This window comes from Tyto alba, unplaced genomic scaffold, assembly GCF_018691265.1.
Source record: "Tyto alba isolate M040663 unplaced genomic scaffold, T.alba_DEE_v4.0 Super-Scaffold_40, whole genome shotgun sequence".
Taxonomy (NCBI): domain Eukaryota; kingdom Metazoa; phylum Chordata; class Aves; order Strigiformes; family Tytonidae; genus Tyto; species Tyto alba.
In genome coordinates, this window is record NW_024881316.1 from 44,233,655 (window position 1) to 44,253,382 (window position 19,728).

The 19,728-nt window shown below is 41.8% G+C and overlaps 2 protein-coding genes across 2 annotated transcripts; one reads left to right on the plus strand and one right to left on the minus strand.

The window, feature by feature from the left end:
• Nucleotides 1-464: 464 nt before the first annotated feature.
• On the minus strand, nt 465-13,941 carry LOC104357817 (meprin A subunit alpha-like). Its single transcript, XM_033004991.2, has 13 exons — nt 13,915-13,941; nt 12,789-12,813; nt 12,624-12,677; nt 10,824-10,864; nt 10,662-10,737; nt 9,679-9,796; nt 8,100-8,275; nt 7,671-7,892; nt 6,620-6,766; nt 3,621-3,836; nt 2,812-3,285; nt 2,476-2,649; nt 465-508 (listed from the first exon to the last, which is right to left on the minus strand). The coding sequence occupies exons 1-13, from the start codon at nt 13,939-13,941 to the stop codon at nt 465-467; spliced, it is 1,794 nt and encodes a 597-aa protein (XP_032860882.2).
• A 2,338-nt stretch (nt 13,942-16,279) lies between these two features.
• On the plus strand, nt 16,280-17,233 carry LOC104358875 (taste receptor type 2 member 9). The gene has a single exon (XM_009964530.2). The coding sequence runs from the start codon at nt 16,280-16,282 to the stop codon at nt 17,231-17,233; it is 954 nt and encodes a 317-aa protein (XP_009962832.1).
• The last annotated feature ends 2,495 nt before the right edge of the window (nt 17,234-19,728 follow it).

Sequence of the window (19,728 nt, forward strand, 5' to 3'; positions counted from 1 at the left end):
TCACCTTGTCTTATTGATGGAAGGGGAGTGATATAGTATCTTGGCGGGCACCTTGTAGCCAGCCAACATCAACCCACCACAAGATCCATACAAATTCCCATTCTGCTTTCATGAAAAGCTCTCAGTAACATTGAATTGGGTCCAGACACAGATGAAGGTAGGGAAGCATGCTATGCTTTTAGCAGTGACCTAACGAGCTGAATACTTGGGAGTGAGCATTATCAAAAGCTGTTCTTGAAGAAGTGTTAATGGCCATGGGGAGAAAAGGCAAGTCCTGGAACAGGATCTTGGAAAGTCAAGCATCTTTGGACAGTCTATGGGTTTAGTCTCTTAAAACTAACAGGGAAGCTTAGTTCAAATTCTTAAAATACAGAAACCACAGAATACAGTTTCTTTAGTGAAGTAATATATTTTATCTGTCATGGATGACTGTTTGCACTTGTAGTGAAGAGGCTGAGGGCACTTCAAGGACGGACTGGGACTTCAGATGTAATCAAAGGGGTGAGATCTGCAAGATAAGAAAAACAAATTATTAATACATGGAGTATATAGTACAGTTTTATCATGTATTTTGGGATGACTTTCAAACTGATCCCAGGGGCAAGAAATTAAACAATAATTCATCCAAATTTCTCTAAAGGCTGCAGCATTATCCAGCGAAGGAGGTGGGAGGGGAAACTGGAAGGGCAAAGAGGTACAGGCATGCATGGCACTCCAGTCTGTGTATTTCTCAACCCCAGCAGAGGATCCTGGGGTCACTGAGCTGGACGGAGACTGGGTCGAGGGAGTAGACGTGATCTGAAACAGGGCTGGGGGGTGAGGAGGGAGGGCAGAAAGGTTTGTGGAGAAGTGGGAGGCATGGGGCAGACAACTTTCATCAGAGGGCAATGTAACACTGCCCCTGAGTTTTTAGGCATCTTGGTATCAGAATGAATATTCAAATACAGACATGGGAATCTTATACATGTTACCATATTAGATTTAATATCTAGAAATTAAGCTGGACCTGTTTATAACTGAAGACTAAATGCAGTGTCCTAACAAGTCTTTCAATTTCCTAACTAAAATTTCACCTAGGTGCTGCAAATGTTTTTGGGACCACTGACACCCATATGACACTGCAAGACTGAATTTCCCCCAGTGAATTACTCCCAGTACAAAGTGCTGTCAGGGAAAGCACAAACAGTCCTTGGTTGCTTTTCTTATTGCTAAAGGGGATTTGGAAATGTTGCCGAATGCCCTATATAACCTGCAGAAAAGGTGAGCCATTCTGCATGCCAGGAAAGTAGATCGCTCTACATTTTTATTAGGCAGCACATGTTCCTGGTTAAACGTTCATGGGAAGCAGTTTTCCCATCTTGCAAAAGTTTCTTGCCATTTCAAAAGTTTCTCCATTCTGTGCTGGAATGAAAACAAGAACTTTGTATTTAGTTTTTTTTGGGGGAGTTGTGGTTTTTTGTTTTTTTGATGAAGAGCAGGGGAGAAATCTGCCTGCTAGGAGAGTTCACAGCCTGCTGTTCTCAGCCCTTGGTCTTGCAGAGTGAGTCTGGATTATCACAGCATTCTCTCAACTGTCTTATCATCTGAGACAAGTGCTCTGACCCCTGTAGTAGGATCACGTCTGGTTTAATGATTATTTACTTATAGAAAGTGTTTCCACCTTCTGGGCAAACTCACTTCAGAAGAGTGATAGGATTCATCTCACCCACCATTAGTCATCACTGATGGTTTCTTTTGCAGCCAGTGGAGATCAGCACATGAGACAAGCAGTTCATCACAACTATAATGGAATAGAATCAGCTGCTCCCCAGAGGTACCCACTGCTCTCAAATGACTCACCAGGAAGTTCAGAAAGTTTATTTTTAGACATCTAAAATAAGGCAAGATGAATGCAGCCATCTGACATGTGGCTGTCAGAGAGGATGGGCGTGCGCAGGACCTTTGGCCTGCTCAGAGGAATCTCTGCCTGCCAGGCTGCCCTCCGCACCAGACAGCTCTTTTCCTCTTTCTTCCCTTTCCCTGCTGCCTTTGGCAGAGCAGAGTGGCTGCAAATGGTCCTGACAAAAATTACAACCTCAGGAGAGAAGCTTTGGATCAAAACCCCCTTCTGCCAGTTTTTCATGGTCCAAAAAGAACCTCTTCATTTTCAAATCACAATTTTCTTAAGTTGAAAGTGATATAGGGGTGATGACAAATGGGAACACCATTAAGTAGACTGATCTTCAAGACATGGATGTATAATCTGTCCTGAAAATCTGATTTTCAGGGACCAGAGAATCAAGGTCATCCACAGGGTTTCATATTGGGTATTCAAAAATCCAGGCACCTGAAATCACCAGGCATTTAAAAACCTAGTTCCTGAAATGGGTGACTCTAGGTATTTGATAATCACTCTCATCTTTTTACTTTTCTTACAAACAGAAGAGTATGTACCTGTTCTGTTCCAGTGAGGATTCTGATAATATAATACTCTACCTTCAAAATCAGCAAAGATGAAAAGACTGTCATATTTAAGGAATTTTTTCCAATGCAGCTCCCTGTGGGTCAGGAATGTATTCCAGCCAACACCTGGGCTCATGAAGCAGTTGCAGAAAGAAGAAAAATTTCCAGTGATAGATGGCTTGTCCCACTGCAGGGTGTCATTTCTGCCTGTTGTGCAAAAATATAGAAGTAATTAAAGCTGATCTCCAGGCAGCCCAGTTGTGTTACATGCGGAGAAAATCTAGCCTGGTCTCATGGCTTTCAATGGTTTTCTCAAGCTTCAGCAAACCTCTGCATTTTTATATTTCTCCCTGGAGCACTCTGACTTACCATATACTAGCTGGTTTGGGTGTGTAGTAAAGCTAAGGCTGAGGGACATCCTGTGGATTACATCAGGGTCTTGATCCAAAACAGACAAGACAACTTGTCTGTGTCCAGCCGGCCATTCAAGAAGGCCATCGTTCGGACTGCTGCAGAGATGGAAAGTAATCCCCATGTAATTCATGTAGGGTGATGAATTTCTTCCATGAGGATACAGCTGTAAAGCAAAGGCATAGCCTTCAGAGCTGTAAAATACAGGGCTTGTGATATAATCGCCTTTTGAAGTACTGTTAAAAAGGGATGTGAAGTTTCTGATGTGCCAGATGTTGGTGGGACAGTTTGTCTCTGTCAGGCTGGTGTCATCAATGGCAATTCCCCCTGCAGACTTGGCAGGATCTCCTCTGATGCCCTGAAAACCATACCGGAATTTGGTTTGGACACTGAAGGGAATGCTGGCCAATTTCCAGTGATGTTCTCCGTCAGCTGAAGGGGGGAAATAAATACACGTGAGAATGGAAAGTTGAGGACACAATCCCAAATAAAGCTGTGTCTTCCTCAAGTGTCCTGTGACCTGTTTGTCTGAATGGTAATCGCCTGATGCCCTGCACCCTAGCTAATCGGAGAACAGTCTTAAGGAAACCGCCTCTGAGCCAAATTCTATTCTCATGGGCACTAACTCTGGAGTTGCTCAACTGAGGCAAATGGAGGTTAGATTTACACTGAACATTTGAGCAAACTTTCATAAGATAAACCACACCAGTGTTGTCTCTCACCAAAGTTTGCCGGCACTTCAGATATGAAATCACACTTTCACTTACCTGTAATAGTATGCAGCTTTTCCATCCGTCTAACATTTCCAGTTCCGTCATCTTTCTTAACCCAGACAACTAGCTTATCCTGTGGACTTCCATTTAACCTGTAGAAAAACTGAAGGCATTTTTCCTTCCTCCTTGGATAAATGATGCGAGATTCCAGAAGAGCTGACTGACCAGCATGTCCAGTTTTTGTATCTAAGTGCATGAAATATCCTCTATCTGGGAAGCACAAAACACAGTAGTATGAAAAAAAGTTTTTGATCCGCTCCCTATTGAAATGCCAGTGCTAAATAAGTTTTAGTGCAGTTTCCACTTGCCTGAGCTAGAAAGTTATTTTCAAAGTTGAAAATAAATATTTCAATAGAAAAGAATTCTCCTTACATTGCAAATAAATATGAAAATGAAAAAAAACATTGAAATATGGCTTGCAAACTAATGTTTAGTTTATTAAATAAGGTACACACTTGATTCCATTCTTTAGAAATTAAGTACAAGCTGTACATGTCCCAACCCTGTCAACATGCACAAATGTAAGTGGATGCACTTGGGCAGGGATTTTTTTGAAGACAAACTAAGAAAGTATTGGAAAGGTCCTGTTAGGTCAAGTCCTCCAGTCTCCTGCTTTGCCTGGAAATGGTGTCCTGTAAGCCTTTTAGCAATAGACCAGACTTCCCTGTAAAAGTAACTAAAGACATTTTTGCCCTACTTCTTCTATGGGTGAAGAATTTATTAACTTCCAGACCAATTACTGTATCAGCTCTTACCCTCTCATGCTCATGCATTTGAAATAACTATTTCCTTTCTTTCATAGTGCGTCTGCAGTTCTATCTGTGCACCAGACTGATACCTCCTCTGAGTCTTCGATCTTCCTGGTTACAATGGGTGACCACTTGCATCCTCACCATCTGCATCAACCCCTTTCTATATATCCCAATTTTAAATCAGCTTCTTGTAGACAACTGAGCAAATGCACTAGCTTCACTTAATAGCTTCAGTGCTTCCCCTCTCTATAGGAAGTGTCTCTCCTGACAGCAAGGACTTTTTCAAGCTGCAACACACTGGGGGGTTCCAAATATTCTGCGGCTGCATCTATGGGTTCACACTTTTCTGTCTGTCTGGGAGATGACTGATGCAAATTGCAAAAACTATGTAGAGAACAACGACTCTGAATTGCCACCTGATGCCACTCTGAGCTCCACTGCTGTCCCCAGCTACATGACTGTGCTTGGATGTGCTCCCGTAAGCATTGCTGGCCTCCTGCAGCAAGTTCCCAGTAAAACTGCTTATTTTCCAATAACTGCTGACCCGTTTACTCTCAGGAAACTTTTGAAGGCTGACTACTTAATTTTTAAACTTGTTTTCTTCCCCCCTCCTTGAAGCTGGGCAGTTAATTATCTCTCACTAGCCAGGAGGGGCAGGAAGCGGCTGTCAGCTCCCCAGCCACATGCTCCGACACACATCCAGGGCCTTTACAGTGTCAGCAAACCACAGTCCCTGCAAACCGCAAGCAAACAGCCTGTCAAACAACAGCCAAACAGACTTGTTCCTCTAGAAAGAAGAAACTGCCAGTGATGAGACCTAAACAACCCTCCTGCTCATTTTGCTCCATGCTCAGAGGGTCTTCCGAGCGCTGGTCTTTGCACTGGGCCTTTCACTGGGCACACATCTGCCCTCTTGACCCAACATGTGATGAGAACAAGAGAATCCCCCTGCCCTGCCTGCTATGTGCCTGCTCTCCTCCTCTCTGACAGCAAATTTGGTATAACCACAGGATCTCCAAATTGTAACCAAACGCAGCAAACATGATCTGTTACTGGCAAAAGCCATCTCTTGCTCTCTCCTCCCTGGGAGCAAGTTCCACAAAGATGGCTTTCTTTTCTATTCAGTATATTTTTCCTCTCCTGCATCATGAGACAATTTTGTGACTAACCACCAATTGTGTTTTGGGAAGCAGATGTGTCTATCTGTGACCACTCATACACAGACCAGCTAGGCTTATGTCTATGACTTCCAAAAGGAACTTTTTTGCTCGAGAATTTTTTGACTGTGTATGTGAATACTCCTCTACAGTGTTTAATTTTCTCCCCACTGCCTCTGAAAACAACAGACCTTATTAAATTATTGTGTCCTGACAGCAATCAAAATACTGCAAAACTCAATACAATCATATTTGTTCAATATATGTTGATATCAGTGCAGTTGGAGCCAAAGTCTCAATCAAAATGACCCCATGGAACACTCTCCTCGGAAGAGGGGAAATCACTGTGGGTTTGCTTCTCAGATAATCCTTCAGCCTCCCTATGTGGTGCAGCTCAAACAAACTTTGAATTACCAGCAGCTACACCCTCCTGATACAGCTCTTCATCACACAGCTCCCCCTCCCTCAAAAAAGTCTTCTGAGGGTAGTGTCCCCCTTCTCCACGATGCATTGCTGAAGCTCAGCTTCCTATTTTGATGATCCTGAATTTGTTTCCATGTGATAATTTGTCTACAAACAAGATCTATGCATTGTGACATTTGCTTACGCATGTTCTTCTGTTGGGATGCCACAAGTGAACTCCTGTACAAAGGGCAAGTGTCTTTCAGCTTTAAACAAAAACTAGAAAACTACTCAATATCCTGTAACATATGCATAAAGGTAGGAGAGTCTCACCTGACTAGATTCTGTGGAGTTTCACTAAAGTCAGTTGTGGCAATCTGGTGGAGCTCCTTTCATCTTAATGGAGCTATCACCAATTTACAGCAGCTAAGTCTCAAACTGTCACTTCTTCATAAGATACTACAATGTAGGGAGAAGATTTAAATAAGGATTAAACATTTCAAGTTAAAGTTATTACCTTCTCTATCTGAAAATTCAATAGTCATGTTTAGCATCAACTATACTGTGATTAACATTAATAGAAGGGTATTTCTAATGACTTATTTATCTCTGTATATCTTAATTCTCACATCTCATAAAAACATGCCAAAGTCTAATGACCATCTAAAGCTACACCTGTTACCTGCACAGCTTCCCACCAAAGTATGGTCTTCATTTCCTGGTTTGCCCAATGTGTGGTCCCAATTAACACCATCTTGTGCACTTTGCACCATCCCACAGATACTGATGTATTCAAAGGAGCACTGGTCCAAGAAGGTGAGGCTTGAAGCTGCCAGGAATAGAGTAACATATTTTACCATGTCCCTTAATATTAAATAAGACTCTTGCTGTTAACCCCATTCTGGAGTGTTTACATATAGGACTTAACATGAGGAAATGTTCTTAACACAGCTGAAGACTATACAGGCTTTCACATCTACATCTCTGTTACCACACATAAATGATGTTTGCTCCTGAAAGAAACATCTAATCTCTTTCTCCCATTCTTGGCTGAATATTTTCTGAGGGAACCAGCTTAGTCTCTACATGCTAGTTTTCGCTTCCAGACATCCATCATTTTCTCTAAACCTGCCTAGAATAGGGTCTGTGTCTCATTTCTTTCTTCAGGGCATAAATCAGAAGTAACTCTGCTGAAGTTAGTGGAAATATTCAGGTGTATGTTAACACAGTATGTCAGTACTGTACAGCATGCTGAGTATTCGCTTTCATAGCTTTGTCAGTGGAGCTGAAAAGCATGATAATCCCCATTTGTGCTCCTGACCCCAGCTGTTTTATCAAACATGACACAGGCAGAAAAAAAGAACTTGAAATACTGTGATTTCGGAGACCTCAATTCCAGACTACTGTTACTTGAAGATTTTAACAGGATGATGGTCATCATCCGTGAAGGAAACGGTAACTATGACAAGTAATGTTATGGGAAAGTCCATGTAAATGAAAGGTGTTAGACCCTTGATTTCACTCAAATGGTATCCTATAAAGAAACAGGGATCTGGCCACCAAGGAGTTTGCTGCTGCATAGTTTTTCTTATATGCTGCTGCTATAGTTTCTCTTAGCATTGCAAGAGGATCCCAAGGGTGAAATGTTTCCACTCCTTCCATGTGACTCCATCCATGTTATCATGAAGCTTGAGTAAGGATTTTCAATCACATGTGGGAGGAGAAGGACTTACTGCAGTTGCACATGCGATTCAGCCTCAGTAAGTCAATCCTGCTGAAATCCAACCTCTGCCCAATGATCTCATTAAATTCAGGAATTTTTGTTGTAATGGAAGGGATGTTGCTATTGATGTTGAAAGAATATGGTCCGTAGTGCAGAACTGACTCATAATCATATGGGGTATTGAGATCATCAAGGAAACTATCATTGTGTTTGTCAAAGGCATATGCAAAACCTAGACAAAAACAAACAGAAGTGATTAGGTAAGACTATAAATAAAATTTAGCACATAACATCTTTTCAAAATGCTTTATCTATGAGTAAATAATAGTCCAGATGTCAACCTGGAGGCAGTCAGTCTCAACCAGAGATATTTTAGCACTGTAAAAAAAGGGACATGCATCTACAGATGATTCTCAATCATTTTAGACCTGAATCATACCTTCAATAATTTCATCCCACCATATCTGAACATAGTCATCACGATCTGTCCTGGATTGCTCATGGTAAAATCCCAGGGCATGCAGGAGCTCATGTTCCACTATGGCTTTGTAGTCACATCTCTCTCCTATAGACACTGTCTGGCCACTCTGAAGGTCCCCCACATGAGACCAGCACCTGTGAGGCAAAGACTTAGATAGTGTGCCCATTTTGCATAGTTTCTTCTACGATTTGTATCTACATATTAATTCAACTGCAAGATCAAGGTAAAAGTAAAAAAATAATATTTTTTAGAATTTCCCATCTGAGTTTTCCAGTCTTGCCCAAACTTGATTTGCAATGCCAGAATACAGAACAACATGTACTTTCAGCATCCTGCTACAGCCGGCAATGAGTCCCTGTTCCAGATGTGATTTGCCTTCTTGTTTCATTTTTCCCTCCCTGGAGGGCAGTGCATGCATGTTCTTCAGCCGGCTGCAGTTCTTGTAAGGAAGGTGGTGGTGGCAAATGCTATTGCTCTTCAACTCTGCATAACCCCAGCTCGACCAGTATAGGAAGGGGAACAGCAGATGAGCAGCGCAGGGAAAGTACAGCACGTGCCTTATAACCTCATACATTGCATTGGCTGTTGTTTATGTGTATGTTTACCAAAGTACCTAAATAAGTGGCCCAATTTTCAAAGGTACTGAGCAGCCTCCAGTGAACTCAGGTTGCACTGGATTCCCTGGTTTGGTTCCTAAGTACCAGTTTAAATCTTAATTTCTCATGTCTGTTCAGAAATGATTCATCACTGTGTGTTAAAAAGAAAAAAAAAAAAAAAAAAAGCTGCCCCCAAAATGCTGTGCACTGGTCTCCTCACACCCAAGGGCAGATCTACATTGGATTCCTAGACACAGACACCAGCTGCTGTCACCAGCTTCCTCCCATCGTGTGGAGAAATCTCCTGAACTTATTTTAGACAGTCACAGTGTTGGCATCTGCCACTGAGTTAGCTTCCCTGGCACCTTTACAGTCCCTGGACGGTAACAGGCATTTGGGATGTGAGTCACCAGAGCTATTTTAGACTTCTGTTTTAGGTGAGATGGTCTGTGGCCTGGCAGAGTCACATCCTCACTGACTGCAGAGGCAACCCACGGTGGCCTGCACAGCGGTAGAGGTTGTTGGCTTCCGCGGTTGGTCAGGTAAACCCAACCCTGTGTCTGAAAGCAAGGAGGAAGCTCCATGCTAATGCCAACACACTAGTGACATACCCTGCCCCTAACCAACACCAGGAGGAAGTTTTTTGCTTGTTTTCCCCGAAAGAGTGCCAAGAAAGGGATTCACTTCTGTAGCTAGGATGCAAATGGAAATTAAATAGACTTTTCTTATATTAAGAGAACATCAAATGCAAATAATACCTATGGTTAGTCTGCTTGCGCTGGGTTTATCTCCAGTGTAATACAAATAAACTCTGGGACAGAAATGTGGCTCAGGTATTTATGTCTTTTGTACAAGCAAGAATGAAAACGAATGTCACCTGAGTTGGAAAAGCTATTGTATCAAACAAGGTGGTACAAACCAGACTGTTAATATAAAATTACCCATCCAGCTTCTCAAATTTTAAGTAAGTCTGTTCTCCTTCATAGGGCTTGAAATCAACACAAGACTTCAGTCTGAACATTTCGAATGCCTGCAGGATAACACCTTTAGCATTCAGATCTGAAACACACAGTAGAGGATAACAGTGGCAGTCGTTCTGCTTTGATAATATTGCAAATATCTATCATTCTAGATAGAAAGTATGAACAAGAATGCATTAAAAATATGAACATGTGTAGAAAATATCTACCTGGATGAAAGAGTAGGAGGCTGCTAGCAGAATTCCCTGACTGGAGTAATTTTGGCAGAGGCCATAGGGAGAGGTAATACCTTTCATTAGATAAATTGATAGTGCTGAAACAAACAAGCAGGCTTTTGGACAGACAGGGCATTGTTCAGGTTTTGCTGGGCAATTGTGTTGCATGTTATTATATCATTTCAAGTACTGTAAACTTTGAGCTCGGGGCTAGAAAACACAGGAGAGATCCATAGGATTTAAACATTGATTTGCTATTAGTTTTTATACCTCAAATTGTCAAAATGTAAAATAGTCCCTAAAATTAAATAAAAACAAGATGTGAGAACGCTCTGAACTTTTTTATTTATATAATATCTTCATTTCCTTTCTGTCTGTACTGAGCTGGGGCTGTTAGGAAGAGATAAGGCATGAAGGGTGCAGTAGATAAACATGCATAGTCTTGAAACTAGGATTTCCTGAGTTTTTTATCTAGAGATCTCAGCCAGATACACTGGCATAAGTTAAACTGGCAGCTCATCAGCATCCAGCTGGTCACTGGGGCAGTTACACTGAAAGCAACTTGTGCTGGAGCAGAGTTGTGTTTCTCTGTCTGGCCAGCAGTAACAAGGGCATCAGTGTAGCATAACTCAATAGCAAATTAAACAAAAGCATTCCGGGGAGCTGGACAAAACAAGAGTATATCTAACACAAGTAATACAGTGCTACCATAATAAAAAGTCTTATTACCCAGGCTGTCAGCTAGGATATAGGGGATGGGAAATTTCCATCTGTAGGAGTTGTTTCTCAGAGCATTCCTCTCCAGCTGTTAATGAGATCAACATGCTTGTGTTAACATTTTAAGCCTAATCTACACTCTTGCTGATGTTGGTTTAGATCAGCAGCACATACCGGTAAGATAATATCACCTTCAAAAAGCTTCCTTCCTGTTTCTGAAATGAGATAAACAACCATTTAGGCCAGAGTAACATATCAAGAACTACAATATGTTTGTTTTTTTTTTTTTTTTTTTTCAAAGACCACACATTCTATGAGGCTGCCTCATCAACCAACCCACTTCTCTTTAAACAGCAACTGCCCAGAAACAAGTAAATGAATAACCATTGCCACACTATAACATGCTCATCCTCCATCTGCGTCTAAGGAGGATTTGGGGTCGAGTTAAGATTTACGTAATAATTTCATAACAGCTGCGCATAGGAGATTTTATTATTTTCCCCAGGCTTGTATCCTGAAACAACTGTGAACTTCTGAACATTGTAGTTGATGTATAGATGAAATGGATTTGTCCAGAAGTTAGGCATCAAATAGCCTAACTAGTTGAATAACCGAAGCTAATCATCTGGGATTCTCCATATAATTAAAGGAGAAAGACAAGGATTCTGGAGAGGGAAGAGGTTCAGTTCACTTTTTCAACTGCCTGAGCCTGACCTAAGCTCAGATTGAAGCAATTAAATTTATGTGTTATGTGTCTCAGATCACATTACAGCTGTCTGTCCATCCAGTTGCCTAAACATAGGTGCCTGTGTCATTTGGGATGCAAAAGGGTATCCAAAATATCCACTTGAGTTGGTAGATACAAAGTCTGGGAGACTCCTTCCGCTTATAGAGTAGTGCTGGTGGGGACGGAACTGAACTGGCAATAGACACTTGTGTTTAAGTGGCTGTTCCACATCTTTCATGCTTTAAAACCACTGCATTCTAGATTCTAATTATATGTCCTTTTTTTTAAAGATGCTAAATTCCCCATGCAGAGCTGAGCCCAAACTCCAGCCACTGTATGATCCTGCTGGTGTAACATTTTAATTTAATGCCCTTGTATAAGCACAATCCCAGCATAGACAGATGTTCATCTTCAGATCTTTTATTATAGAAATAACTTATATTCTCTTCACATACATATGGAGAGGAAAACAAAACAAAACAAAACAAACAAACACAAAACAAAACAAAATCCTAACCTTATACATGTTTTCTGTTCTGTCAGCAACACCAGAGGAAACTTACACCAGATCATAAAGCGGATAACAGGCAATGTCAGGAAATTAAAACTCTCTCAAGGCAATATGACTGAAACCCTGGGGTAGAAATGAAGGTACTTAAGCTTCATATCTTGGTCATCAGTCATGTGAAACCAACCAATTCACTTAAGATAAATGCACATTAACAAAGCAGAAGTTGAATTATAACCACTGCCAGTGTTTCGCTGGGAGTCATGTTGCAGAGAGTGCAGTGGGGAGGGATTGCAGGTTCAGTCCAGGGTCTGCTTAAGTCTTCCCCAAGACCAGTTGAATATGGCTCCAAATTTAAGATTAAGATCCTGGGTTTCCTACAAAATTGTCCTTGTGGAAATTTCCTGGCCTTTCCATTTTCACTTTCCAACACTAATCTTTTATAGACCTTTCTGTCCTCTGACCCATGCCCTGCTCCTGCCCTTCCATCTTCTCTGACTAATACCAGGCTCCAAAGTCTTCTTCCTTCTCTCCAGAAGTAGCTGGGATTCATCCCACACATTTTCAACTGCCCTGCAATAGTCACCGTATCCATGACACGTTTGAGATTTTTCTCAAATAAGAGGGAGCTTTCAGTCCCTCTGGTGCCACCACATCTCCCAGACTTGTGGTCTCAAAAGGCTAGCTCCAATCTTTTTAATAATTCAACACTTTGGACATGTTTGCTGTTCTGACTTACCTGAGTTTATTTCTGGAATGTCCTTTCTAAGCTGCCCTCCATCAACATCATCAACTATCAAAAGAAGTAATACACCTAAGTTAGTGACTAAATTACATGAGTCAATATAATTTCCCACTTGATGACTGATAGGCTTCCACTAACATAAAAATATTGCATCCTTACCTCTGTCTTCAACAGAGTTTTGGATCTGAAACATAGAAAGTACAGTTTCAAAATCACAGACAAATGAAGTGAAATCTCACCCTGATACCAGGCCAGAAAATAGAGGAGCAGGTGGGAATACCGTAAAGGCAGAGGAGCAGGTAACCAGTGCTATGAAACAGCATATCCTCCAGAAATCCATTTCAGAAGATCACTTAGTGCTACCTGCCAGTGTAGATATAGTGCCCTGCAGGTGAATAGCCTTCAGAAGTACTGATAAGCATAAGTCATAAAAAAAGTTGAACTTTAAAAGGAAGATCAGATTTTAATTGTATTAAATACAGCCATAAGCCAACCCAATAAGTAATTTGCCTCCCCATTTTATAACTTTTCTTAGCATATTAACCCTTCTAGCAATCATGAGATATTGAACTACTTAAAATTTCTGTGACTTCTTCAGAGATAATCTCACTCTTTTCTTCTGCTTTACAAACCATCCTGGCCTCATCCTAACATGAAACCACTAAAGCTGCTGAGTATGGAAGTAACAATCTCTTCTAAAGAAAGGCTCACAGTCTGCAACCTGAATAAATCACTTGAAGAGAAGGTTTGCTTGGGTTTTTCTGTATTCCTGGAAACATCTTGGTAGATGCAAACAAATTTTTGTTTTCATCTGATTCTATGGGTAAAACATTATCTTTTGTTTAAATATAATGCTATTTTTGTAATCAGCAGAATGCCAGCCATCAAGTTCCAGCAAAATATGTTGTTTTGAGTTTTCTCAGGAGATCTTGCAGACTTTCTCTCAGAGTAGGAGCGCAGCAAGGGGTATTGGTTTGGTCCCACTCAACATGCCTATGAATCCATGTGCTCCCAGTGTTTGGCATGGGAATCCCACCCAGGTCTTTCCCCGTGAACACAAGCCACGTGGGCCAGGCTGAAGCAGGGCAGGAGAAAGGCCCCTTGGTGAGAAGACTTGAGCAGGGCTGAGCTTTGCCTCCGACTGTTTGGAGGGTTTCTTCTCCTGGCAACATCATGATGGGGTTTTACACGTTCCTGCAGCTCTCTTGCTCCCACACTCTTCCTGCACCTCCTCCTCTTCCTACCTTCACACCACTGCTGCTACCTTTGCCTCCCCTTTGCTCACTTGCCCAGCATCACGCTGCAGCCCCATCCTTCAGGGGAAGGACCGTCCTGATGTGGCTGTGGTGGGGGGAAACAGGAGATATTCAGCAGGGAGCTCCCTGGCCACGCTTTGCAGCCTGGATGTGATCTTTCCTTCCATCCTGGGAGACCCCAGCTGTCGGGCGCTGTGAGAAGTAGGAGGGTTGTTATGGGACAGGAAGGGGGGTAATTGCACCAGACTGCGGTGAGGGGGACAGGACTGGCCACCTTGAGAGTCCAGGGTCTCTACAGTTTGTACACTCAGTACTACTCCCTGCATGGGACATCTGCCTGGCCAATCCCATCAATCTGGTGGGATCGGAGAGGGGCATGAGGTACCGGTGAGTGCAAAGAAGGAGTTAATCCACATGCCTTATCAGCATCTTTCCCCCAGAAGCATGATCACAAACCATCCCATAAAACTGAGGCTACAAGAGAGGAAACAAACCGAATTCACCAAAAAGTATCCATCAATTCCAAGCCTGCCTGTCATAGAAGCAGCAGAATGGGGATTACAGGGAGAGAAATTGCCAAATCAGCCTCCTGAAACACAGCTTGCAAGGGAAGAAAATCCACTAGTGGCCAACTGGCACAAGCTAGCCCTGACTCCTGGACTCAAGGGCATAGACCAAAAAAAAGGAATAGATTTGCCTCCTGCCACCCTATCTGTAAAACTTCCACCCTCTTTAAAGATGAAGGTGATGGCAAATGAGATACAGAGAAGTGGGTGATTCATTCACTGCTGCTTCTTACTGAAACCCACTGCAGGCCAGCAGCAGTGTCCAGTGCCTGTAAGGTTACTCTTCACGCACACACACGAGGAGTCTAATCACCATCACAGTTTGATGACTTCATTCCTGACTTTGTGCTGGTCTAAAGGACCTGGAGATCATCTGGCTTCACATTAATTCTTGCATCTTTATCCTCAGAGAAGTGGGTTGTTTTCCATAAGGAATTCTCTTTTGAGCTTCCAGGCAATATCCATTGACAGTACCCACCCATAAGTGCAGTGACAATCTCTAACATCTCAGTCAAACATGACTGGCTTTAAATGATCCGTAATATTTATGGACTGCATTCAGAACCAGCTATGACATTGACGTTTTCTAGGCAATATGAAAAAGAGTGGTGAAGATCTCACTAGAAATTTTATTAAAAGCCACTGGACTATCTGAATGGATTTCATGGGAACATGTGGTAGGTACCATGTTTTGTTGTTGAGATGAACTCCAGGCCTTCTGTAAAAGCATTTCAATGTATTACTGCTGTAGCAAGGTCCTTAGCAAAAAAATGCAAATAGAGGCATGTGATAATAATATTCAAAGAGCAGTGCTTGCATTTATATCCTCCAGAAAACAACTGTGTCTTTCTGAAGAGAGAAAAGCTATATAACTATTTGTTGTGATTTAATTTTTTGCTGATTACACCACAGCATCAGCCAAGATCTAGTTAGTAACTGTGGTCCTAATGTGCAAGGTTCAATGTGCAAGCTCCTGTACAAACCCAAAGTCTATAGGCAGTCCACGCCCTACACAGCTTAACATACCTTGCCTGTTAAAACCCACAGTTTTCAGGACTTAAGGTCATTTGGAAGTTTGAGGGCATTTCAGTATGGCAGGAACCCAACATGGTCCCATCCCTGAAATTCTTCACATTGCTAGCAGATGAGTTTTGAACGCTGGCACAGGGACCCATGCTTATTTTTGCCCTTTTCCTCTATATGCTTCAAATTAAACCTTTAAAAGAAAGTCCTGCTTTCCTTCAATGCCCTCCCCCTACCATGTGGCTCTTCACTTGCAATTAAGGCATTACCATTGGGAAAACTAACACGGATTTCAGTGCCCATGGAGGATCAAAATGAACTCCAGTTTCCAGTATCTTGGCTGAATTTTGTAGTTCCTGGACTCTCGGATGAGGGGACAGTGACTCCCTTGACTGTGCTTTGCTGAGCACACCCCTCCACGTGAACATCATCGGCAACAAAGGAAAAGAAGAACCCAAATTGTGAATCCTGACAGTATTTGAATGTGGGACAGTCACTAAATCACAACATTGTCCATAGCAGAAAAACATCTACATTGTTTGTGTCACCCAACACAGCTCTTCTGAACTGAAATTCAAATATTGAAGACTGACACTGATACCAGGTAAGAGAATACCCAGAACATTTGCATTCCTGCACCTGCTCTGCTCTGAATAGGAGCAGCATCAAAATACACACACATCCCCAGCTCTATAAATTTCCTGTTTCCATATGTGACACTCAGAGAGCAGCAGCTGCCAACCTGTGCTAAGCTTTGGTGCAACAACTTCCTTTTCTGGCACAGCACTGCTACCCATCTTGGAGGATGGAAGCTTGTTACTCTGAAGATAAATTTAATGCCACTTCATACGATGCCTTAGCTATGGCCATCATCACGCTTCAGGCATTTTCTGGCATGTGGATAAATGCTTTCATTGTTTTTGTGCTTTGTATTGTCTGCGTCAAAAAGAGAAGCTTTAATTCTAATGAGAAGATCTTGCTGGTTCTGGGATGCTCCAGGTTTTGGTATTTGTGCATCAACTGGGTATATGCCTTTCTTTCAATAATTTATCCCCAGTGCTTTTATGTTCACCCCATACCCCAAGTATTTGTAGCTATTCAAAGTTTTTTAAATGCTTCCAATGTGTGGGTTTCTGCTTGTCTTTGTGTTTTTTATTGTATAAAAATTGCAAATTTCAGACACATCTTCTTCATCTACCTGAAAGTAAAAATTGACAAGATTGTGCCATGGGTGTTATTGGGTACGATGCTTTTATGTCTGGCCATCTGCATCCTTTCTTACGACATCATTGATAAAACGCAGTGTCAATATCTAGATTCCACCGCCCTAGGAAATTTTTGGAAACTGAATGTCAGAACGGATGAACATTTTTTCCCTGTTTTTTTTATCAGCGGCTTCGGAATTACCTCTGCATTCATTACAGTAATCTTTTCTGCCCTTCTCCTCCTCTTTTCTCTCTGGAGACACAAACGCAGGATGCAAACAAACTCAGTGCAGAACTTCAGCATGGATGCCCATATCAAAGCCATGAAATCTATTCTGTCCTTCTTCTTCATTTACACCATTAACTTTATATGTTTGGTCTTGACACTGATTTATGTCACGGAGAAGGAAAATCCCGTGATACTTTTAATTTTAGTACTTCAGGATGTTTTTCCAGTTGTTCATTCCATTATTCTGATTTTCAGCAATCCCAAACTGGAAAAGGCACTCCTAAGGACTTTTCCCTGTGTGAAGTGCAAGGTTTGCATGAGGTAGGAGTTATACTAAAAGCTGGATCCCATTAAAAATGTTGTTATTTTATTATAAAAAACAAGTAATGTTATCTCTAATGCAACTCTCTAGCCAGTGTAGATGATATTATCTTCACCATCTAAGTTACGAAAACTTGATTAGAATTCTTCAAACTAAATTATTATGAGTTAAATAAATTATTATAATTTGATTTAGATAATTATTTGAGTTAAATTATTGTCAGTAACAACTACAAAAGTAACAATTACAAAAGTAATTCAGAACTGGTACATGGGCTAGCAGCAAAAGGGGAATAACAATACTGTGAACCTTCTAAAAATGCTTGGGTATTTGCTGGTCAAAACTACTTAACTAAACAACATGTTTATATCTATTTTGTTTTACATTCATTTCTGCTGTGGGTGTGTACTTGGTAATATTATGAGCCGTATCACTGCCTTGCATTGGTTTATAACTAATGTGTGACTATGTTGATCACTATTACTTACCAGAGGTGGTTACTGACATATAAACAACAATGCAGAAATGGCCTCAGGGTGGATGGCAGGGTGAAGAGCCCACTTCCCACACCAGCCTTACATCTCCCTTCTCTGCCCTACTTCATGCAAAAACATGATTTCCCATGCTCTGTGCCCCTGCTCTCCTGGTCTGCTTTTACTTTTTTATGAGATCTGCTTTTACCAATGGACTCTGACTATAAGCTTCATTCCCAATCCCTCTGCACTGCTCGGGGGATGGATGTAGAAGAGTTGGGAATGAAGGAGTGAAGTTAAGTGTAGGAAGAAAGAGGGGTGGAGGTATGTTGTCTTAGATTTGTCTTGTTTCTCACCATCCTACTCCATTTTCAATTGTCAAAAAATTAAACTGATTTTCTCCAAGTTGAGCCTGTGTTGCCCATGATGGTAACTGGTGAGTGATCTCTCTGTCTTGACACATGAGCTTCTCCATCTTTTTTTCCACCCCTGTCCTGTTGAGGAGTGAGAATGAAGGAATGGCTAGGTGGTGGTCTAGCAGCTGGCCAAGGTCAACCCACCACAGCAGATTATCTAAACGTGAAATAGTTTCAGCATGAACAGAGCAGACTCTGAATTGTTCATTTTTCACCAGCTCAGGCCCAGAGGGATGTCTTACCTCATGCCAAGGGCCAAACGTGCATTTTTCATTCATCTCGGCAAGCTTTGTTTCTGCTTTTGTTTTAAAACACTCACCCAGAAAGAGTACATTTGGCAGGTGTGCAGCCCAAACCTCAGAGGCCTCCTGAAGCTCTGCAGAATTCAGATATATCCAGAATTCTCTCCAGGGAGTCATCTCAGGTGTAGCATCAACCCTGCTGGACATGGATTCACCCTATAAGGAGCTGTTGAACTTTCTCTCTGTTGCATTTTTGAGAACAACCTTTAATGTATTTCTACTAGCAGAAGGCTTCTCAGACCTTTTCCCCAATAAAGGCTATGCAGCCATCTTGTAGGACAACAGTATGAAGGACTCACTAATTTCTATGTACTTTCTATTAGAAACCAACACATAGGAAGAGTTTCTGCTCAGAGAACATGAATGGCCCCTGGAGGCTAATTTGAAAAGTTGAAGTTAAGGTGAAAAAGCTTAGTTTGTAAGAGTTTTATTTTAAGGGTTGCCTTTTCCATGGGCAAAAGAGCACTTCCTTCCCTCTTCTTCTCTAACCCTACAAAAATTAAACGGGAAGAGGATGATAAGGAAGTATAAGAAAGAGTTTTTGAACCACTAGCTTTCATTCTTTTCTGGATTTTCCTGCAGTAGTAAAGCAAAAAAGTTACATTCATGTTGTTCCACTAAAAAGAAAGGGTTTGAGTCATCTGGTCAAAATTAGACACTCAGAGCACATTGCCTTTAGCTGTTTGCCTTTAGCTACAACTCAGGTCAGATACCAAACTTCATTGAGTCTCACTTCCACCATAGGAGACACTCTTTACCACCCACATTTCCCAGTGGAGGGAGATCTTAAACATCTCACCTGGACACATGTCCAGAGCTGAAAGGCCTTTAAAGGACAGGCATCACCACACTTTCCTTCTTTCTCTGCTGTTTCTCAACGCAGTTGACCCTTTAGCATGACACTCCCAATTGCTTTCACAAAAAGACCATGGAAAATTCTTCTTACTCTCTACATCCCGTGCAACATAATCCCTCAAAAACTCATATACCACAGGACTCAAAACCCACATCTTGCAGATGTTCACACACAAAGGAATGCATCCCCAGCAAACCATGCTGAAGATATTTTTTTCCAGCTCCATGAAACCCCTGTCAACATGATGCCCCACACAGCATCACATGCACCAGCCCCATCCAGCTGGCACCGGAGGAGACAGGTTGTGAAACACCACGGCCACAGTGCACAGCCTATATACTAAAGTTCCTCTTTGGACAGATGAAATGGTGTGCCCAGCCCTGGGGAAATTGTTCCTCAAGTACGGGACACTCCACCAGCTGGTCTCATGGCTAGGAACAGGCCTGTTTAG

What these genes read in the sequence shown, in the direction of transcription:
- LOC104357817 (XM_033004991.2), bottom strand. Translation starts at nt 13,941, where the DNA reads ATGGGGCTGCAGCGTGATGCTGGGCAA. An exon ending in TTTGGTGGGAAGCTGTGCAG is followed by an intron (nt 3,837 to 6,619) that starts GTAACAGGTGTA and finishes TGTGCTTCCCAG; the next exon opens with ATAGAGGATATTTCATGCAC. An exon ending in CATCTTTGCTGATTTTGAAG is followed by an intron (nt 509 to 2,475) that starts GTAGAGTATTAT and finishes CTTATCTTGCAG; the next exon opens with ATCTCACCCCTTTGATTACA.
- LOC104358875 (XM_009964530.2), top strand. Translation starts at nt 16,280, where the DNA reads ATGGAAGCTTGTTACTCTGAAGATAAATTTAATGCCACTTCATACGAT.